The sequence below is a fragment of the Onychomys torridus genome, chromosome 1, assembly GCF_903995425.1.
Source record: "Onychomys torridus chromosome 1, mOncTor1.1, whole genome shotgun sequence".
Lineage (NCBI taxonomy): Eukaryota > Metazoa > Chordata > Mammalia > Rodentia > Cricetidae > Onychomys > Onychomys torridus.
Genome location: NC_050443.1, coordinates 86,852,607 through 86,873,774, shown reverse-complemented (window position 1 = coordinate 86,873,774; position 21,168 = coordinate 86,852,607). Strand labels below are relative to the sequence as shown.

Sequence of the window (21,168 nt, the reverse complement as noted above, 5' to 3'; positions counted from 1 at the left end):
ATTTAAAAAGCAAAAACCCTCTTTTCTCCATTATTTTCAATGTATTTTCTCTCATTTAAACATAGTGTCTATTAAGGCGAGAACCAAGCTAGGCGATAATGAAAAACACACCAACATCATCAATTCACATTTGGCTCTATTTAGACACATCAACCTACTGCTAGCCTTCACACTAGACCAGTCACTAGCCTGCACTTGCTTCTACTTGTCCGCCTCCCTCCACCTCTAACCTGACCAACCACTACTGTGATTTTTTTTTAAGCTCATCATTCCTCGGCTTGTTTAGGCACATGCATATCATACACGTGTCTGTATGAGGACACTTTTCCAGATCAAATAGTCTGGTAAAGCAGATATTCCTCACCATGGAGATGGACTCATGGGTCCCAGGTCTCAGGTATGTGCCATCCTTTTTGTCTTCTGTTCTGGCTCACTAGCACATCTCCAAGTCCTTCCATACTGTGCACAAGGCAACCTCCTGGCCTGCCATCCAGGTAAGATGCTATGGAGGAAAAAAAAATTGAAAAACAAAAACAGACAGAAAACAAAAGAAAACAAAAAACTATAAATAATTTTGGAGATTCCATTTGCTATGATCCTAAGAGTCTGAAAAAGAAAAAAAGTATGACTGTAAAGCCATTGTGCCAAGAAGGTCTGGTATGGTGCTGGGTGAAGCTAACAGTCTGGGCTGTGGGTGCACCTACTGCTGAGGAGCCATGCCAACATATAACCAGCTTCTCCCTACAGTGCCCACTCCCTGACTTCTGTATGAGCTCAAGAACACTTTTCTTTCTCCCAGCCAACAATAAAGTCACATCAGATAAAGTTCATTTACAAAAGGTAAGCTATGTTTATTAGGAGTCCCAAGTAGTTGACTGAGTCATTGTGACTCAAGACCACAAAGAAACCCTTTGCCTCCACTTCAGTCTGACCAGCGCCAGTGTCTCTTGGGGCTCATTCACAGGTTGACAAGTTTCTCATTGAGGGCAATCTGTGACTGGGTGAGATTGGCCAGGTAGGTCACCATCAGCAGGTCCTGAAAGACAAAGGAAAACAGTGAATGGAAAGGGGACAGAAAGGCCGACGCTGGCCAGCTCCACTGTGAACACTGGTTGAGCAGAGTCCAAATGACAGTTGGGCCAGACTCAGCAGGGGTTGAAGGTGGAAGCCAGGAAGGGAATGTGCATGAACACTATCTTCTCTACTGATGCTTATGGAATGTGGACTGTAATGGAGACTTGCGGAGTATGGGGGTGTGTCCTGTGAACACACAGATGGGGAAACCTAGAAATTGTCTTTGCTGCCTTGAATTTTAGCAGGTCTTCTACCTGAGTCTAGTTAACATGGCACTTGGAGGAGGAGATCCCCTGAACACACTATACTGCCTCCACCCTGGACTGTGTAGCAGCCTTCCTCTACCCAACTTCCAGGGTCCAGCCATGGCACTCACATTGATGTTGCTGTTGAGCATGGTCTCAAAGTCATCAGGAACTATCTTGGGTACTTGATTAACCAGGCTCATCAAGAAGCGGCCTACAGTGTTGTCAGCAGATACTTTTCCAGACTGAACACAAAACAAAGGCTCGGTGAGGCACTGTTAGGTACTGCCATATCAGCCTTCCCTTGCTTTTCCTCCCCGCTTCTCACCAGCACATCCTCAGCATACTGCAATACAGTGCTTAGAGCATCCTGGATGCGAGCTGAGGCTCCTCCCACCTGCTGTAGGTCACTTGAAAGTCCAATCACCCGGTTGGGGCTAAAACATGTCTTCATGATGAGGTCAACTGTGGGAGCGTGGGGCAGGCAGTAAGAGAGGAAAGAGGTCATTAACCACCTACTAACTCTCTCCACCCACTCTGGACGCAGTCAGCTCCCCCCCCCAAAAAATCCCTGCTCTCCACTCACTGACTCCTCTTTCTTTGGAGAGCTCAGTTCTTCCACCTAGCTTGTTAACTACTGGTTTTGGAATTGTATGGAGATTATGAGGCCTGTGAGACAGACAATTTCCTACCCTGAACAACCTTCAACTTCTAGTTAGCATGAACCTGGATCAGTGCTCTTTAAGCTACCTAAGCCCTTCATCATTGTCACAGAGAACCAGCTCCCTCCCCTGCATAAGCCTGGGGTCTCTAGGGGTATAGAGTGGAGGAAGGAAACTCACCTCCAATGCGTTCAGTGTCGTAGTACGCGTACTTCACAGTGAGAGGTGTGAACATCACTCCCATGGTCCTCCCAGGGACACCCATTAAAGTGCTGGGGAGGGAGGAGAGAGGGAGAGATGCCCTTAGGAGCAGCCTGCATGGATAGACTAGGGTGCGAAAGCAGTCACAAAGGCAATGCAATCCACAAATGGAATTCTCTTGAGAGAAAACTTTCCTGTTCCTCCTTGGCCTGGCCCCTTATAGGATGACCTCATACACTATCATGCCAGCAATGAAGTCAGGACTCTGGATGTTCCTGGCTGCCTAGACATCTATCTTTAGGGAAAAGAGACACACCAGAGCAATCCTTTTCTGGGCCTGAGCCTCTTATCACCAAAGACCAAACTGACTTATGCACCAAACCAATGGATTGGGTGCTAGACGTAACTTCACTAAAATTGTTGTGTTTACTATTTCAACTCTATTTTCATGAGTTTTGAAGAGGCTGAATTTGTAGAGACTAAGAAGGGGGGGGCGCGGCGGCGGGGGTGGGGAAGGCTCTGGGCATATCAACAGGCTCAAGTTGTACTAATAACTCTTCCCTCCTCAGCTGCTAAAGCCTTCCCTGAAAGCTGTGACAAATGGTGCTGTAGTTGCTGGCAAGTTCTGTGTCAACACTGCAATGTAATCATCTAAAAGTCTACTTAATCCCAGCTTAAAAGATGTGTCCCAAACAAGGCTAGCATCCTCTAGTTTATAAATACCGTGCAACTAAGTTCTAGGAATAATGAATGTGCTGGTTAGGTTTTTATTCCTATTTTTATTTTGTTTATTTGACATAAGCTAGGGTCATCTGGAAAGAACTTCAATTTTTTCACTAGACTGGCCTGTAGGCAAGTCTGTGGGGCATTTTCTTGATGGGTAATTGATGTGGGTGGTGGTGGTCCTGTGTGATAGAAGAAAGCAGTCTCAACAAGCCAGGGAACAAGGAAGTAGGCAACATTACTCTGGTTCTGCTTCAGGTTCCTGCCCTGACTCCCCTCAATGACAGACTCTGACCTACAGGGTGAGATAAGCCCTTTTCTTCCCAAGTTGGTTTTGGTCAGTTTTATCACAGCAACAGAAAGGAAACCAAACAATGCAAAACTAAAGGTAATTCAGAAAAGCCATGAACAAGGTCACATTAGGACCATGCTAAACACACCACGTGGGGACTGTCCCAGAAAGATGACACAAATGAAACCCGGTAGTTTGCTCAAGCACCAAAGGCACTATCATTTGGAATGGTCACATGCAACAAGTGCTCCAGTTTAAGTAGGATCAGTGAGTGTAAATTATGGGGTCGGATTTTGCTTCAGAAACTTCTCTAATGACAGCTGTCAAAAGAGGAATGAAGTTCCTGAAGAGACAAGGTGCTGCAGAATTAGACTTGAGTGGGGTAGGAGGGGGATGTCATCCAGGCATAATGGGTCACCTTAAATGCCCCTAATGCCCACGACTCACCTAACATAAGCCTTGATGCTCATGCGCCCATTCTGGAGACCTGTGTCCACGGTGAGGTGAATGGGGTTTGGGGCCTCTCGGCTGTAGTACTCATGGATCAGCACCGAATGTTCTGTGATGTCATGGCCTGTTGCATACCTGGAAAACAGAGTGGTTATAGGTGCACAACACCTGATGCCAATACCAAATACAACAGTGGTGGGGTGTCTCTGGGGTCCTGACACTATGTCAGCGGTAATTAACAGTGTCAACAAACTTTGCAATAACAAAAGCTATCAGTGAAAAAAAAATACTCTTGCCTTTATAGAATCAGAATTATCATCAAAACACTCGATCTATAGGCTCAAGGTCACATGTGTTGAATACTCTCTGAAGGGTGAGACAGGATCTAGTCTGAGGACAACGAGGCTGGCCCTCAACGAAGACTTCCCATCCACCCACTCCATCAACTTACCAGCCTAGGATGAGCTCATTTGGGGAGACTTTTTTGTGCAATTCATACATATTCTTAGCAAACTCCATGTCAACAGCCACCTGAGAGAGAAGGCAGGGAGGAAGTTAAGAAGCCAGAAGTACACACTAAAACTGGACAGGAAGAAGGAACCCCCCTCCAGATGAAGGGGCCAGGACGTGGGCAGGAGAGTGGTGCTTTGCCTGCAGCTCTGGTCACAGACACAGCACAGCAGGGGCCTCGAGCAAGCGAAGCCAGCAGGTGAATGGCCATGATCTGCACAGGGGCTGCTGAAATCCACTCAACTCACTTCATCTTCTGACTCATTGTGTGGCACTGAAAAGCAGTTGGTGACTTCCACTGAGTGCTTGTCAACAGTTCCTGGTAAAGAGAGAATGGCCAGGTGTTATATAATCCTGGGACCCCACAGCCCATGACTACCTTTTCCTTTCTTTGTTTTTGGAGTCAGTCCTTTGTAACTACAGATAAACAAGAACTCCTGAGCCTCATGTCTCTACCACCCAAACGCTAGGATTACAGATGTGCACCACCACACCTGGTTTATGTGGTGCTGGGGATTGACATCAGTGCTTCGTGCACAGTAGGCAAGTGCTCTATCAACTGAGTGGTATCTCCAGCTCCTACTTTTGAAATGCTTTTGGAGGTCTCCTCAAGCCAACAAACATGAAACCAACACATTAGCCCCAAGTTCAGCATCAACAGAACCAGTATTTTCCAGAGAACTCAAAACTCTGGAGTGATCCTCATCTCTTCCTTCTATCACCACTTAGGGTTGTCTTCCTTTATAATATTTTCCACTACCAGCCCTTCCCCATAACACCCTCTTCACTCTCGAGAGCAGAGGTTCTCAACCTTCCTAATGCTGTGTGACCTTCCTGGTGTGGTGACCCCAGCCATACAATTATTTTTGTTGCTACTTCACAACTGTAATTTTGCTACTGTTATGAACTACAATGTAAACATGTTTTTCAATGGCTTTCGGTGACCCCTGTGAAAACGTCATTCAACCCCCAAAGGGGTCCTACTGCTCTAGAGTTTCTCCCTGTATGCTAACCTGCACAGCTCGCTGAAGACAGACTGCCAATAGAGCAGCAGCCCAGTGTCACTGTATACAGTTTTCAGAGTTACCTTGACCCCCCCTTTGGACCAGCCTACCTCATCTCTCTACCTGTGGATCAACATCATCATCAGACTACCACAAACTTGTGTTCTGATAGCCTCACATTAGTTCCCTGATCTCACTGAGCCATGGGTCACTTCAGTCTCTTATAATATACTGGTACCTCCCCCCAGGTCCCCCACCCCGTATTATAACACGTCCCTGCTCGGTTTAATTCGTCTGCTAGAGCTATGGTTTCCATTTTCTGAGCTATGTTCTTAAACCCACAGGCATACATTCTCACCTGACTACTCATCCACATTTGATCGTGACTACTTCCTCCATTTCAGAGCCCTTTGGCCTCAGGGTCTCCACGACACCAGTCTCTTCTAGGTTTCTCCTTCTCTTCCTGATCTGTTGGCTCTTCCTCTGACCCCTCAGGTTTTCAGCATTCCTAGTGCTCCTAGTTTTTGTTCTGTGTTCCTTTTCTAGGTCAAGTCCTGACCCAGACACATTTCAGCTAATAAACGTTTACTTGCCTAATCTCTTATGCTTTATTTATGGCTTTTGGCTACAAAGGCAGAGTTGAGTAGCTGTGACAGACTGCACACAATGCTGAAAATATTTCCTGACCTTTTTTTTTTTTTTTTTTTTTTTTAAAACACAGCTGCCAATCCCTGTGGTAGGTGATTTTGTCCACTTTTATGATTTCAGTTACTTCTTATCTTCTGGAGGCTGACACACACTTGCCCACATCTCTTTACATTCTCTTCATTTACTGTTAAATTCTGTCTTTCTTTTACACTGATTGATTGTGGGAGAGCATGTGCAACTGCTGGCCTATGGAGGTCAGAGGACAATCTGCAGGAGTTCCTTTTCTCCTTCCACCACACGAGTTCCAGGAATGAAAAGAAGGTCAGGCCTGTGAACCACCTCGGCAGCCTTTCTCACTCCATTTCCCTAATGGACAAACCCTGGGCCACACTCAATGGCATCTCGGAAGGAGTACATACCAAGCCAAGTCAAACTCAAACCCAGGGCCACACTCAATGGCATCTCGGAAGGAGTACATACCAAGCCAAGTCAAACTCCATACTTCCTTCCTTCTAGGCACAACCGAAGACCTAGAAACCACCTTCTAACGCTGCTCTTCTGAGCATGCCCTGCCCTGCCATCTCTACTTCCTACCTTTGAATTCTCCATCTTTCCGTGCCCTGACTTCTCAAGTGCTTTTACTTTACTGGAACTGAATCTGTTGTCTAGGCCCAGCTCAGGTCTACTACTTTCCCAAAGCAGCCACATTTTCTCATTCCTCCTGGTCCCCCAGCTTTGGAACGGGCACTGCTCAAGAGCCTCCCACTGAGATGAGACTGCAGCTCGGCTCTCAGCTAGCTCCCATGACTTCTGCCCCAGAGCCCGGGGCCCAGAACCACTGGGGGCTTCTCCTTCTGCCACCCTCTCACAAGCCAGGATGGTGGACTTGGCAAGAGTGTCCTTTTAAAAAATATTTATTTATTTATTTATTTATTTATTTATTTATTTATGTATACAGAAGAGGGTATCAGATCTCATTACAGATGGTTCCAGGGCCTCTGGAAGAGCAGTCAGTGCTCTTAATCTGAGCCATCGCTCCAGCCCGCTGAGAGCTTTCTTTTTTCTTTTTTTCCCCCGAGACAGGGTTTCTTGTGTAGCTTTGCACCTTCCCTGGAACTCGCTTTGGAGACCAGGCTGGCCTCGAACTCACAGAGATCCGCCTGCCTCTGCCTCCTGAGTGCTGGGAATAAAGGCATGTGCCACCACTGCCCAGCTTTTTCTTTCTTTCTTTCTTTCTTTTTGTTTTTTTTTAAGATTTATTTATTTATTATGTATACAGAAGAGGGCGCCAGATCTTGTTACAGGTGGTTGTGAGCCACCAAGTAGGTGTTGGGGATTGAACTCAGGACCTCTGGAAGAGCAGTTGGTGCTCTTAACCTCTAGCCATCTTTCCAGCCCAAGAGCGTTCTTAAAATATGTTTATTTCTCAACAGTGGTACAGTTTAGAACTATTACATAAAAGTGAAAGTAAATTTCTCAGTTTTCAAATTCTTGGCATGTTATTTTTTTTGAAATTCAGGGATAAAAGGTAAGCATTCCCAAGTATTCACAGAAATTTCAAAATTACAGAATTTAAAAGGTATCTTTATAAAGATGCTCTATAATTTGAATAGCTAAAGTTTTTGTTTAAAGGATAAAGGATACTAAGTTTAGTAGTACTTACAAAGAACAATAACCCCTGGGTATATTCATTGAAAACAATTTAAAAATCAGGTCTTGTTATAAAATATAAAATTGTAAATTCAGGTCTTGCTCCTTTGGGAATCACATATGGACACTGGCCATTTAAAGACTTATTCCACACTGAAAATGTTACACCTTACTATGATCTTTCAGATCTTTTCTGTGAATCTTTCACAGTAGTTAAGTCTCCTGTCTCCACAGGACACCTGCTAGCACAACGGGCATCACATCTACAGTACAGGGACTATGTTTCTATCTTGGGTTTAAGGTTACAACAGTGTTTCTTTAACTGATTTTGAATTCTAAGTACCTAACAGTTTTATGGTACATAAAAGTCACGAATGATTTCATTTAGCCAAACAAAATCTTTTACAAATTCATGTCAACCTACGAAAAGCCCAAGCCCCTACAAAGCACACACTGCTTCATTTGTTTTTCTATCAAGAACTGAAATGTTTTGTAGCAGTGGGAGAACCAGAGCAGGATTCTGTCTGATAGAGAATCCACAGACTACAGCTACCTCCCTAAGATAAATGGTGTGAAACACAAACCTTGGGTAGACCCGGATTCCTAGAGTTAAACAGCTCCAGAAACTGGAAATTAGATAGCCTAAGTATTTGTCAAGTGGCAAGTCACTGATGCAAACATGTGTTGCTATAGAAGCTCACAATGGGGAAGTTACAGAATACTAACACACTGTGAGAGGTTACAAATAAAGGGAGTTAGGATTATAGTTGTGGAACTGAAATAAAATGATGAAGGGAATGGAAGATGCTTGTGGCAAAGAAAATGCAAGCCTGTTTTGATGAGAGACAATGTATCAACTCTAAGTTTCTGTTAAGTGCTACACTGTCAAAGAAATGTGTGGTGGGGTGGTATGGCCTCCTATGTAGTAGACCGTGACCAATAGCTGCTGTACCTGAGGTGTGCCAGCCATTAGTTGCTTTCTGTAATAATTTCATCCTCACAAAAACTGTCTGCTAAAGTCCCCCAAAGAACTAGATCTCTGGTGATTTGTCCTAAGACACAAAGCTAATCATTGCTGGAGTCTGACAACATATCCTGTCCTCTTTGTGCACCTGAATGGTCTTCCACAGTGCAAGAACTACTACAAGATCACCAGTAAGAAAGAAATGATGGATACAACTAGAGTGGACTGCCAGGGTTTAAAAGCTGTCACTAAGGCAGAGTGCAAGCAAGTCTGACAGGACCAGCAGTCCCCAGAGAGAGAAATTTATCAACAGTCTTCAGTACTTTTCAGTACTGGGATTAAAGGTGTGAGTCACCGCCGCCTGGCGATTACTCTTCATTTTAAGGTCGCTTGTAAACAGATAATACTATCGTTTGTGTCCAAATGGAATACGAGAGGAGTGAGGTGGGGGCAGAATCTTGGACCTGAGCATACACAGGTTTTATTCCACTAGAAAGTGGTATGAGGGAGGTTCTTGGGACTGAGCGTCTGTCTTAAAAGTTCAGGAAAACGAAGTATTATATATCCGGAATAGGTTTTGAACAAACCTGCTTTACTTGTTGAATTGGGGAAAGCTTCTGACACATCCTCTTCCCCTACATGTGGTGGTAGTGGTTATCAGTCAGATAAGAGGGGAAATGTGGGTACTGTGATTAAAAGGCAAGAGTTTTGAACTTCTTGCTGGCATCTGAGTTCATTTTTTGGCAACATGCACTCTCTGTACTTCGCTGATAGGAATATAAAATAACATGTAGATCAATTGCCACAAACTACTCAATAGCTCATACCTACTCCTTGCACATTTCTGTCGCTCAACCTAACAGTAATTCGGCAGGATCCAAGGGAAAGCAAGCCACATAAAGAAGGTGTAAAAGAGAAACAGGTTAAGAGTTCAAAGGCGTTGGAACGAGAGGAAACACTGAGAACAGGAGGGAGATGAACGGGAAGAAAGCATTCTTTTCTCCAGCACTCACCCAGCAGGGTTCCGATAACCCGGGCAGCTCCCTCGTTGCGTCGCTCGTAGCTGTCCACGATGGAGGCCAGAATGACCGGGTGTAGCCTGACCACGCGGCCGCCGGGGAAAGGCCCCGGGAGAGCGGGCCCAGGCTGCGAGGGTGCCGGCGTCTGCGCAGGGGCCGGTGTGGAGGCCGGTGTCTGGCCCGGTGCGGCAGGCGTAGCTGCCGCGGGGTCGGAGGACGAGGCTGGCGCCGGGGCCGTAGCGGGAGTAGCAGCCGGCGCCGGAGCTGGCGTGGGCGCTGTCGAGGCTGCAGCCGGGGCTGCGGTGGCGGCCGGCGCCGGGGCTGTGGCCACAGTAGCAGGAGGGACACTTGCTGGTACGGCCGGGGATGCCATCTTGCCGAGAAAGAGGGAGCCCAGGACGGAAGGGCGTGAGTTGGGCAGTATTAGGAACTTGGTTGGTTGAATTTGTACCACGTGAATCAACTCTTGATGACTATTGGGCACCGAAATATCCGGCTGGTGGTTAAGTTTTAGTGCGCTGTGTGCTCTTTAATTTCCGTCCGATATGCACTCTGTGAGGAGCAGGCCAAAGTAGTTCCTAGGAACTTTGGGACCTCCTGTGTGTGTGGCGGGGGAGAGAAACAACTAGCAATCTACACAATTGCCACCAGATGGCGGTACAGAGTAGGGTAAAGGTCTCAATTCTTGTTTTAGACTTAAATTGGATATTAAATGTCAAAGTGACTTTTAAAGGGGCTTCCTTTCCTTCCTTCCTTCCTTCCTTCCTTCCTTCCTTCCTTCCTTCCTTCCTTCCTTCCTTCCTTCCTTCCTTCCTTCCTTCCTTCCTTCCTTCCTCCCCTTCCTTCCTCCCTCCCTTCCCTCCCCTCCCTCCCTCTCCTTCCCCTCCCTCCCTCCTCTCCTTCCCCTCCCTCCCTCCCTCCCTCCCTCCCTCTCCTCCTCTCCCTCCCTCCTTCCCTCCTCCCCTCTCTCTGCCTCCCCCCTCTCCTCCCCTCCCTCCCTCCTTCCCCCTCCTCCCTCATTCCCTCCCTCCCTTCATTCCTTCCTTCCTTCCTCTCTCTTTATTCCCTCCCTCCCTCCCTTTCTTGTCCCTCCATCCTTTTTTCCTTTGCTTATTTTTGAAGTCAGGGTCTATGCTGCAGTCTATGCTGGTTGGAGTTCACTATATAAGTCAGGTTGGCCCTGAATTCACCTCAACCTCCCTGCCTCAACTTCCTGAATGCTAGGATTATAGGCATGAACCACCATGCCAGGCTAACAGTGCTTTCTTTGTGATGGCTTCATAAAGTGTCTCTAGGGAGGCATAGTCATTTAACAATTTAAATGCTTAATATACACCAGACACTCTGTAGGTGCTTGGGTAGATCAGTGAACCATTTTACTGGGGAAAGAAAAGCACTAAGAAAATGTTATATTATGTCAGAAAGTGCTGTGATACATGGTAATTGTTATTATTTAATTGTGCTACGAGAAAGACATGGCCAGTAGAGATTATGAGGGCATCAGGAGCTGTGAAGGGTCAGGGTAGGTCCCAATGAGGATGTCAAGTTGGGAGAAAACCTGAAGATTTCAGGCAGGCAGCCATATCTGGGGCTTTGGGCAGGGAGAGCCCTTCTGGTAGAGTGAACAATTAATGTGAAACGACTTGAGGTGAGTGAGAACTGGCCCAGTGCACTTAAGGAAATCATTTGGTGGCTAGATTGTTAAAAGCAGAAGAAAGGATAGATCTCTAAGCAGGGTCAGGAGCTGATTATTAAGACTCCTATGTCATAAAAAGTTGGGGGTAATGGCAGTGGAGAGACGCCTCAGCAGTCCAGAGAGAGTACTGTTATTGCAGAGGATCTGATTGGGGTCCCAGAAAGGGAAAGTGGTGGCTGGTGGCTCACAACTACCTGTAACTAGTTCTAGGGGATCCTATGCCCTCTTCTGGCCTCCACAGGCACTTGCAGACACATGTATACACATACAGACACACATGAATGTATAATAAAAAAAATCTTAAAAAAGCATTTGCGATTACAAAAATGAGACTTTTCATGATCTGCAGCCAGCAAGCTGGAGACTCAAGAGTGCTGGAGGTGTTGGTTCAATTCTTAAAGCCAGTAGGCTCAAACCCCGTGAACCAATGTTTCAGTTTGAATCAGAAGGCCAGAGGAGACCCATGATCCTTCTTAGAGTAGGTAGGGTAAGAAGTTCTTTAGTTATTTTTCTCCTTTTTCTTCCTTCCTTCCTTCCTTCCTTCCTTCCTTCCTTCCTTCCTTCCTTTCTCCCTCCCTCTCTCTCTCTCTCTCTCTCTCTCTCTCTCTCTCTCTTTCTTTCTTTGACAGGATTTCTCTGTGTAGCCTTGACTCTCCTGGAACTCTCTCTGTAGACCAGGCTGGACTCGAACTTAGAGATCTGCTTGCCTCTGCCTCCTGAGTGCTGGGATTAAAGGAATGCACCATCACAGCCAGCATTATTCTTCCCTTTTTTCTGTAAAAGATTTTATGTGAGTGGTATATGCATAGATTGTGTGTGTGTGTGTGTGTGTGTGTGCGCGCGCGCGTGTGCGCGAGTGCACGCACACGCGTGCATGTATGTATACTCATGAGTGTGCATATGAAGGTCAGACACTGGGTGACCTGCTTTGCCCTGTCTATCACCCTCTGCCCCACTTCCTTGAGATTGGGCTCCTCACTGAACCTGGAGCTAGGATGATAGTCAGTAAGCCCCGTGACCCTTTTGTTTCTCTATCCACAATGCTGTGGTTACAGATTCCCAGGTTACCTCACCTGGATTTTTTATGTGGGTGCTGGGGATTCTACCTCGGGTCTTCATGTTTGCATGGCAGGTGCTCTTACCCACTGAGCCATCTCCCCAACCCCTTTAAGACTTTTGTCTTGTTGGCAGAGATTCTTTGAACTTGGATGGTGTTTATTCCCGCCTGCTCCCTCCTTGTAGTCCTCCAATTATTCTTCCCATTAGTGTTTCCCTCCTCCTGATCTTCTTTTGGCTTTCATGTCATCCATCCATCCATCCATCCATCCATCCATCCATCCATCCATCCATCCATATACACACATATGTATATAATAAAATTATGACATATAAAAATAAAATTCTAGGACCCACATGTGAGGGAAACATGGCCCATATATACAGTAAGAGGAGACCCTTCTTGTTCATGAGAAGGCCAGGGCTTTTCTTTAGTTCAGGCTTCATTTGATGGGATGAGGGGCACCCACATTAGTGAGCACAGTCAACTTTAGTCAGTTACCGACTCAAATGATAGTCACATCCTAAGTACAGGATCACAGAAACTCTCAGTGATGTGTTGACCAAAGGTTGGGACACACAAAATTAACCACCGCATGTCACTTTCTAGTTCCCTGGGGGACTGTATTTGAGAAGTCCTGCCTGAAAAACAAAACAAAACAAAACAAAACAAAACAAAACAAAACAAGACAGGATTATCTCTACTAGGGAGTTATATGAAGGTGGGCCTGTAGGCTGTTTACCTAGCCCATTTCAGAGACTGAAAGGAAACATATGTATGTATGTATGTATGTATGTATGTATGTATGTATGTATGTATGTATATATTCTAGCTAACTCCTTGCTCTTGACTCTTTTGTCTCTGTTTTTCCTGCTCAGTTTATGTATTTTATGTCTCCCTACATTGCTTCTCTCTCAATTTTCTATCTCTGTTTCTGTCCTTGACCCTGCTTTCCCCATTTAAATCTTCTCTCTTTTGGGGACTCAGTTTCTCTGGTTATCATCTCTGCCCTAGCCGGGACAGGGTTAACATGATTTCATCTCTTGCCTCCGCCCCTCCAATTAAACTCAGTTCCTGTTTCTATAAATACTTAGGTGTTGCTACTAATCTCTGGCCCAGTGACTTAGACCTTGGGAGCTGGCGTTGGTGCAGTAAGTGGCCTCTGCTCTTTGTCATCCTATCTAGACAACCATGTCTCATTCTTTTATTTTCTCATCCTGGCTTCTTGATCTTAATCTCCGGTGCTCTGGTTTCTATTTCCAGCCTGATCTTGGCTAAGGCTTTGGGCAAGTCAGTTCCCATTCCTGCCGTTTCTCATGAACTCCAGGGAGTACTCACAGAGTACTGTGACTCGGGGCTTGGTGAAGGGGTAAAGGTGCAGAGGTAAGTGGGCTGGCTGCGCTCACCACCTGGCTTCCCCCCTCTCCTACCACCACTGCCTTTAAGCTCTTTGGAGATTCTGTTAGCCATATAGCATGTAGAATATAGCTTCTGTCTGACACGCTCACATTCATCTTCTGACCATGAACTCCACACAGCTGCTCTTCTTCCCACAGCCTTTCTCATTGAAAAGCCAGTCTTCTGGCTTTTCCTCTGTTTAGGGTCCTAATCCAGTCCCTGTTCTCACCCTCCCTCTACCATTTGAGATTTCTAGTCTTATCCTTCCTTTGGATGCTTTTTGTTGACATTTAAAAATACCCCCTTTCTATGTGAGAACAAAGGCCTTTCCTTAGCCTGCTGCTCCCAGCACTTTGCAGAATTTTCATGGCCAAGTGTCCTGGAAGACTTCTCTATCCTCTTCCCTCCACATCTTTGCTGCCTATCTTTTTCCTAGGGTGATCTATGACCTGTTGTTTTATCTCAGTGATGCATGTGTATGTATCAGAAATTCAGATCATTACGAAGTCTGTGCCTTAAACAGTTTCATCTTTCTCTCCACCCTATCCCTCTTCCCCAAGGCAACCACTTTAGATTTCTAACTCTCTTCTGTCTTCCTACACACACACACACAGAGACATATTTTTTACGTGTTTTTTATATATGCCTATGTGTGCGAGTGTGTGTACTTTGTATATGCACAGTCTAGAGGATGTCAGCTGTCCTGTTCTGTAACGCTCCACCTTGTTCCTTTGAGACAGGGTCTCTCACTGAGCTTGAAGCTATGCTAGCAGGCAACAAACCTCAGCCATTCTCATGTACCCACCCTCAGTGGTTTTACATGGGTGGCACAACATGAACTCAAGTCTTCCTGCTTGCTGCTCAGGTACCATGCTTACACAGATAGTGCTCCTACACACTGAACCATCTCTCTAGCCCCATTGCATCTTTGTACTTCTAAATAGTACACACATACAACTGCTTTTTGGCTCAAGGTTTTAGGCATTATCCACTGACCTTTTATCCTAATCATTCCATTACCATTCTTTCTAATTTAATTTTTTTTCTTTATATGTATGGGTGTTTTGCCTGCATGTTTATATCTATGTACCATATGCATGCCTGATGCCCTCAGAGGCCAGAAAAGGATATTAGATCCCCTGGGACTGGAGTTATAGATGGTTGTGAGCTGCCATGTAGCGCCAGGAATCAAACAGAGGTCCTCTGGAGGGGCAGCCAGAGCTCCTAGCCATGGAGTCACCTTTCCAGCCTCTCCACACCATCCTTTCATTGTGGGTATAGTATAGATCTTAGCTATTCAGTGGTTGTGCTGCTGTTCACCAGAGTGCTTTAGTTCACTATGTCCTGTGCCTTGGTCTTTGTTGCTCCTAAGATACTTATCTGACTTTCATTTCTGGTTGTCTGGTAACTTACTGTTGGTTTCTGCCCCTTTGGTTTTCTCTCCATAGCTTTTTCAGAAAGACAAAGACATCAGTTAAACTACCAATCCATTATCCTTTCCACCTTGAAGGCAACCTTTTTGGAGAAACTGCTTCAAATTTAGGGAGGTTTAGTGGAGTCCCTGCTCTTCAAGTCAACTGACCAGCTGCCTTTAGGGCACATTTAGGAATATGTTTGTACCTCTAGTTCACAGAGCTCCTGTTTTGTTTCTATTTTTTCCTTTTTCCTTTTGTCAGGGCACATCCTGCTGTGGCTTCACCAATGTGAAGAACTGGTACATGGTGGAGGACACAGTGCTCTGCTTCCTTAGTCAAACCTCCCCGTCCCGACTGGGGTCAAGCCGTAAACAGGACAAGTGGTTTCAGGGAGGAATGTGAGTCATCTTCTGTTCAGTCCTTCTTTTGGCAATATAATAGTTCATGCCTTTGGTCCCTCCCTTGTTGCCCAAGTTTAATGTTCGAAAAATGAGGTCAAGATTGTTTTTTTTTTTTTCTCCTAGGCAGGGTTTCTCTCTGTATCTCTGGATGTCCTGGGACTCACTCTGTAGACCAGGCTGGCCTTGAACTCAGAGATCCACCTGCCTCTGCCTCCCGGGGGTCAAGTGTTCCTCTGGTGAACAATTGCTCATGCCAACTGACATGTATGGGCATCTCCACTTCCCTGTTCACTGAGGTCCTTCATGGGTTCCAGCCCCACACACTGGGACTGTAGACAGACGGTATGTGTCTGAGAATTCATACCTTTGCTTTGAGTTCTAACCCTGCCATATAATAATTAAGATAAGAGGACTCAGGCTTGGCCTGCAGAGCTGAAAATGGACCTGTTGCATCTCTCTTGGACAGCTAGCTTTTTGTCCTCTTGCACCAGGGAGCTGTGCCATCCTCCCACCTCCAGCTCCTCAAGCCTGAGCTTGACTGGCCCAGTGCTCTGCTGTTGCCTTCTTGTCCTTCTGGAATTAGCTTCCCCAGAATTGGAGCTTTGTAGGGAATCCCCAGTGTCCCTGTGTCTTAATGTGTTTCTGAGAGATTTGTTCTTTTCATCGGTATTTGGTCAAAATACTGAAATCTGAGTCCCCACCAAGTCCATTACCAAAGACTATTTTGAGCACCTCCAGACATCATACTTCCACAATGGAGTCCTCATGACTTTGGAGTACAGGCATCTCCTGGATTCTGAAAGCTTCCTATTAATCCATGTTGTTCTTCTTCCCTTTAGTAAATGCTGAATTGAAGAAGTCACTTGTCACAAATTTAGCACTAATGTTGTCTGTTCCCTTCTTATTCTTATTTGAACTTGACTCCTTACCTGGAGACCAGTTTGGGACCCCATGATGTTGGTGTGTGAAGCAGTGGACCGAGGATGGAGATTTCCTAGTTTCCCATTTCTGTAGTCTCAGCAGATAATCCACAAGTTCTGGAATCATTCACAATCAAGGGCAGGCTCACTTTTGAAATTAAAAAAAAACAACCCAAATATTTGTTCTTAATACTAACTTAAGGAGGAACTGAGTCCAGTTTAAGAGTGCCTATGGGCCTCTGGGGACATTGCTTAGTTGGTAGAGTGTTTACCTAACACACATGAACCCCTAAGTTCAATCCCTGCACCCCACAAAGCCAGGCGTAGTACTGCATGGCAGTAATCATGGTACTCAGGAGATAGATGCAGGAAGATCAGAACTTTAAAGGTCATTCGCAGCTACAAAAAGAGTTTGAGGCTGGCCTAGGAAACATGAGACCCTGTCACACACACAAAAACATGTATACAGGAAGGAAGGAAGACTGAAGGAAGGAAGGGAGGAAGGAAAGAAGGAAGGAAGGAAGGAAGGAAGGAAGGAAGGAAGGAAGGAAGGAAGGAAGGAAGGAAGGAAGGAAGGAAGGAAGGAAGGGGGGACCTTTTTGCCAGTTACTCACACAGTTACACGTGCTATCTGATTAGACAGTTTTCCCTGCTGTCTCACCCATGTCCCTTTCTCAGAGCTTTGCACATATCTGTTCTCCCCTGGGCCTCTGCTCTGCAGACTACAAGCACCCAGAAGGCAATGTGGATGAAGAGTCTCCAGGCTGCTCCCCACTCAGCATTGTCTCACTACTTCTCACTTCCAGGCGGCTGGCTGGCTGAACTCTGACCACCATGGCGTTGGCACGAGCCAACAGCCCCCAGGAGGCATTGCTCTGGGCCTTGAATGACCTTGAGGAGAACAGTTTCAAGACGCTGAAGTTCCACTTACGGGATATGACCCAATTTCATCTGGCCCGAGGGGAACTGGAGGGACTGAGTCGTGTGGAAGTAGCATCAAAACTGATTTCAATGTATGGAGCACAGGAAGCTGTGAGAGTGGTGAGCAGGAGCTTGCAGGCCATGAACTTGATGGAGCTTGTAGACTACCTCAGTCGGGTTTGTCTGAATGGTGAGTGCAGCCTGAGAGAGGGGAGTGAGGGGGCACCAAAGACATCCCCAGGCCCCACAGACCTTTCCTTACACTGCCCTCTTCTTCTTGGGGATCCCCAGATTCCCAGGGTCTTAGGTAGTCTCCAGACTAGGGACCTATGAATGTTGGGTGCAGACCCTGAGCTGAAGGCAAGGGTTTGGATGTCTTATGACTAAAGCACCCCACCTCCTAATTGTAGTTGCTCTGCTGGAGAAGGGAAGGGGAAGTAGAAAGGGCCTGGAGATGGAGGACAGTGTTGGTGGAGTGAATTCCACTAACTAGGAACAACAGCATCAGAGTGTGTGGGTCACATCTCCCCAGCTTCATGACCAGCAGCCAGGCTGTGTTCATGGAGTCAGTGGGCTAATGTGAACCTAGACAGTAAGGGGAACCTAGACAGCAATGGAGCCTAAATAGCTACCCGATTTTTTTTCTGTGGGGAGGGGGTTGCAGGGGCTCTACTGGCATCTATGTTCCCAGTTTCCTTTCATTCCTGAGACCTCCTGCACTGCAGAAACGGGAGTGGATAAGCTGGGATGATTGCTCAGTCAGTAAGGTGCTTGTAACACCGGCAGAAGAACCTTAGCTCAGATAGCAGAATCTGTGTTTGTTTGCTTGCTTGTTTTTGTTCAGCTGCTGGGTGAAGCTCTTACCCACCCTTTACTAGAAACAGACTTCAGTTCCGTCACCAGCTTTCAGCTTCCCTTCTCTTTCCTTTCTCTGTCTTCACCTCATCCCATGAGAAATTTCACAGGACTTCTCAGGAACTTAACACATTGTCACACACACTGACACTGAGGTATGCACACCCCTTCCCCCACACAAACGCACACACTGTGTCAGCACATTTTCATGAGTGCGTGTAGATACAAATCTAGGTACATTCAAAACATGCCTAAACACATCACATACAAACACCGCCCCCGCCCCCACAAGCAGTAGTTTCACTTCATGAAGTCACAACCATAAACTTCAAAGCAACACACGTTAGAGGGTGCAGAAGATGAAACTGAAAAGCAAACTCAGGGTCTGAAGGGTCTTTATTGTCTTTTGTTGTTCTTATTCCGACACCGAAACTCCATTTGTGTTACTCAGATTACAGAGAAATTTACCGGGAGCATGTGCACTGCTTGGAGGAGAGGCAAGATTGGGGTGTTAACAGCAGCCACAACAAGCTGCTCCTGGTGGCTAGGTCCAGTCCCGCGAGTCCGGGATCGCCTTCCTGTCTGGACCTGGAAGAGGAGTTGGGTCCCGTCATGGTGGATTCTTTATTCGCTCCAGAGGCGGAGTCCTACTCAACCCCGCCCATAGTGGTGATGCAAGGCTCTGCAGGCACCGGAAAGACAACACTGGTCAAAAAACTGGTGCAGGACTGGGCCAAGGGGACCCTGTACCCTGGCCGGTTTGATTATGTTTTCTATGTGAGCTGCAGAGAAGTGGTCCTGCTGCCCAAGTGTGACCTGCCCAAACTCATCTGCTGGTGTTGTGGAGATGATCAAGCCCCAGTCACAGAGATTTTGAGGCAGCCTGAGCGGCTCCTGTTCATCCTGGATGGCTTTGATGAGTTACAAAAGTCCAGTCGTGCGGAGCGCGTTCTCCACATTCTAATTAGGAGAAGGGAGGTACCATGCTCCCTTCTCATCACCACTCGGCCTCCGGCTTTGCAGAGTCTGGAGCCTATGCTGGGTGAAAGGCGACATGTCCATGTCTTAGGCTTCTCTGAGGAGGAGAGGAAGAATTATTTCAACTCCTATTTTGAGGATAAGGAGCAATCGAGAAATGCCCTTGAGTTTGTGCAAAACAATGGTGTTCTCTACAAAGCATGCCAGGTTCCAGGCATTTGCTGGGTGGTCTGCTCCTGGCTGAAGAGAAAGATGGTAAGAGGCCAGGAACTCTCAGAGACACCTAACAATAGTACAGACATCTTCACTGCGTATGTATCCACCTTCCTGCCCACTGATGGCAATGGGGACAGCTCTGAGCTCACCCGGCACAGGGTCCTGAGGAGTCTGTGTTCCTTGGCAGCTGAGGGAATCCAGCACCAGAGGCTGCTATTCGAAGAAGATGTCCTCAGAAAGTACAGCTTAGATGGCCCCAGCCTCACTGCCTTCCTGAATAGCATCGACTATCGGGAAGGGATTGGCATCAAGAAACTCTACAGCTTTCGGCACATCAGCTTCCAGGAATTTTTCTATGCCATGTCTTTCCTTGTGAAGGAAGACCAGAGTCAGCTGGGGGAGGCAACGCGCAGAGAAGTGGCGAAGCTGGTGGAGCAGGAGAAAGATGAAGAGATGACTCTGAGTTTTCAGTTCTTGTTCGACATGTTGAAAGCAGACAGCACCTTGGGCTTGGGGCTGAAGTTCTACTTCAAAATTACTCCCTCGCTAAGGCAGGAGCTGAATTGTTTTAAAGAACAAATAGAAACCATAAAGCACAACAGGTCGTGGGATTTGGAATTCTCTCTCTATGATTCTAAAATAAAGAAAATTACACAAGGTATCCAGTTAAAAGATGTCAGATTCAATATACAACGTTCAGTTGAAAAGAAACCTGGTAAGGGAAAGCCATTTTCAGTGAAAAGCAGCCTTGGTAAGGGGCAGGTACAAAGACCTGTCTTGAAAACCAATAACAGCACGAAGGAACAAAAGGGGGCCTCTAATGGGAAAAGCAGAGGGACAGAGGAACCTGCCCAGACGGTTAGAAACAGTGGGCTGGCAAATACAGGAAAGGGGCATATAGAGATGAAGGGTCAGGAGGGTGGTGGGGTGGAGAAACAGGAGGATGGAGAAGGACAGAGAGTTAAAAAGGATGGAGAGATGAGAGATCAGATGAATGGGTACAAGAGAGAGTGAAGGACACAGACAAATAGAAGAGAGAATTACATAATCAAGGACCAGGAGACTTAGCATAGTATGTGCAATGGCTCATTGGAAGCAACCAGTCCTCACTATGGACATCTGAACTTTTAGTTAGCATCTTTCCTGCTAGGAGCTGTTCAGCACCTCCTGGATATGAAGTCACTTTGAGTAGCCCCTTCTATGCTTACATCAATGATTAAGACTTTTAATCTGACATTAGATTCTTTTTAAAAAAAAAATAAAATAAAATGTTTACATTAATAAAGTTAGGACCATATGCATTCTGTAAAATGTGGGTATATATGGAACACCCCTGTGCTGGGGCACAGTGGAAAGTCCTGTTGACTCTGTATTTGCATTCAGCTGTTGCTTAAATAAAGAGTAGCTTCCCATTATTTCTAGAAACTTCTACACTTTCTATTGTTAAAAGTGGGCCATGGCTGATTCAGCCCTAGACACTGGTCTTGGATGTTTTACTGTGGTTTGACTTAATTCTGTACTAATATGATCACTGTTAGCACCAGTTATACCCTCAACTGACTTTGCTTCGTGAACAGATGATGCAGTTCCAAGAATGGGTGCATCATCCTTTTCTGCTCTGGGTCTCTATATAGAGTAGGAAAGAAGAAAAGGATCCTTGTTGTAGGTCTAATGAGTTGATTGACCTCATTTGATAGTTGAGGAACTTCAGGTATAATCAGGAGCCCCACCTATTTGCAGATGCCTCAGATAGTTCTTTGCCCTCACATCACAGCTAGCCATGCAGAGGCCTGCAGAGACTGCCAGCATGGCACTTACTCCTTCTCAGTGGCTTTTGCAGGCTCTAGTGCAACTGAATATGGGTCCTTT

General features: G+C 46.2%; 2 protein-coding genes across 2 annotated transcripts; one reads left to right on the top strand and one right to left on the bottom strand.

Moving 5' to 3' along the window:
• Window positions 1-826: 826 nt before the first annotated feature.
• Window positions 827-9,847, bottom strand: Eif3f (eukaryotic translation initiation factor 3 subunit F). The gene is made up of 8 exons (XM_036193294.1): window positions 9,437-9,847; window positions 4,406-4,476; window positions 4,099-4,178; window positions 3,645-3,782; window positions 2,162-2,253; window positions 1,648-1,784; window positions 1,451-1,564; window positions 827-1,036 (listed from the first exon to the last, which is right to left on the bottom strand). Exons 1-8 carry the CDS (start codon window positions 9,813-9,815, stop codon window positions 959-961), a joined length of 1,089 nt encoding a protein of 362 aa, XP_036049187.1. The 5' UTR covers window positions 9,816-9,847; the 3' UTR covers window positions 827-958.
• A 7,316-nt stretch (window positions 9,848-17,163) lies between these two features.
• Window positions 17,164-20,313, top strand: Nlrp10 (NLR family pyrin domain containing 10). Its single transcript, XM_036177218.1, has 2 exons — window positions 17,164-17,440; window positions 18,557-20,313. The coding sequence occupies exons 1-2, from the start codon at window positions 17,164-17,166 to the stop codon at window positions 20,311-20,313; spliced, it is 2,034 nt and encodes a 677-aa protein (XP_036033111.1).
• Window positions 20,314-21,168: the final 855 nt, after the last annotated feature.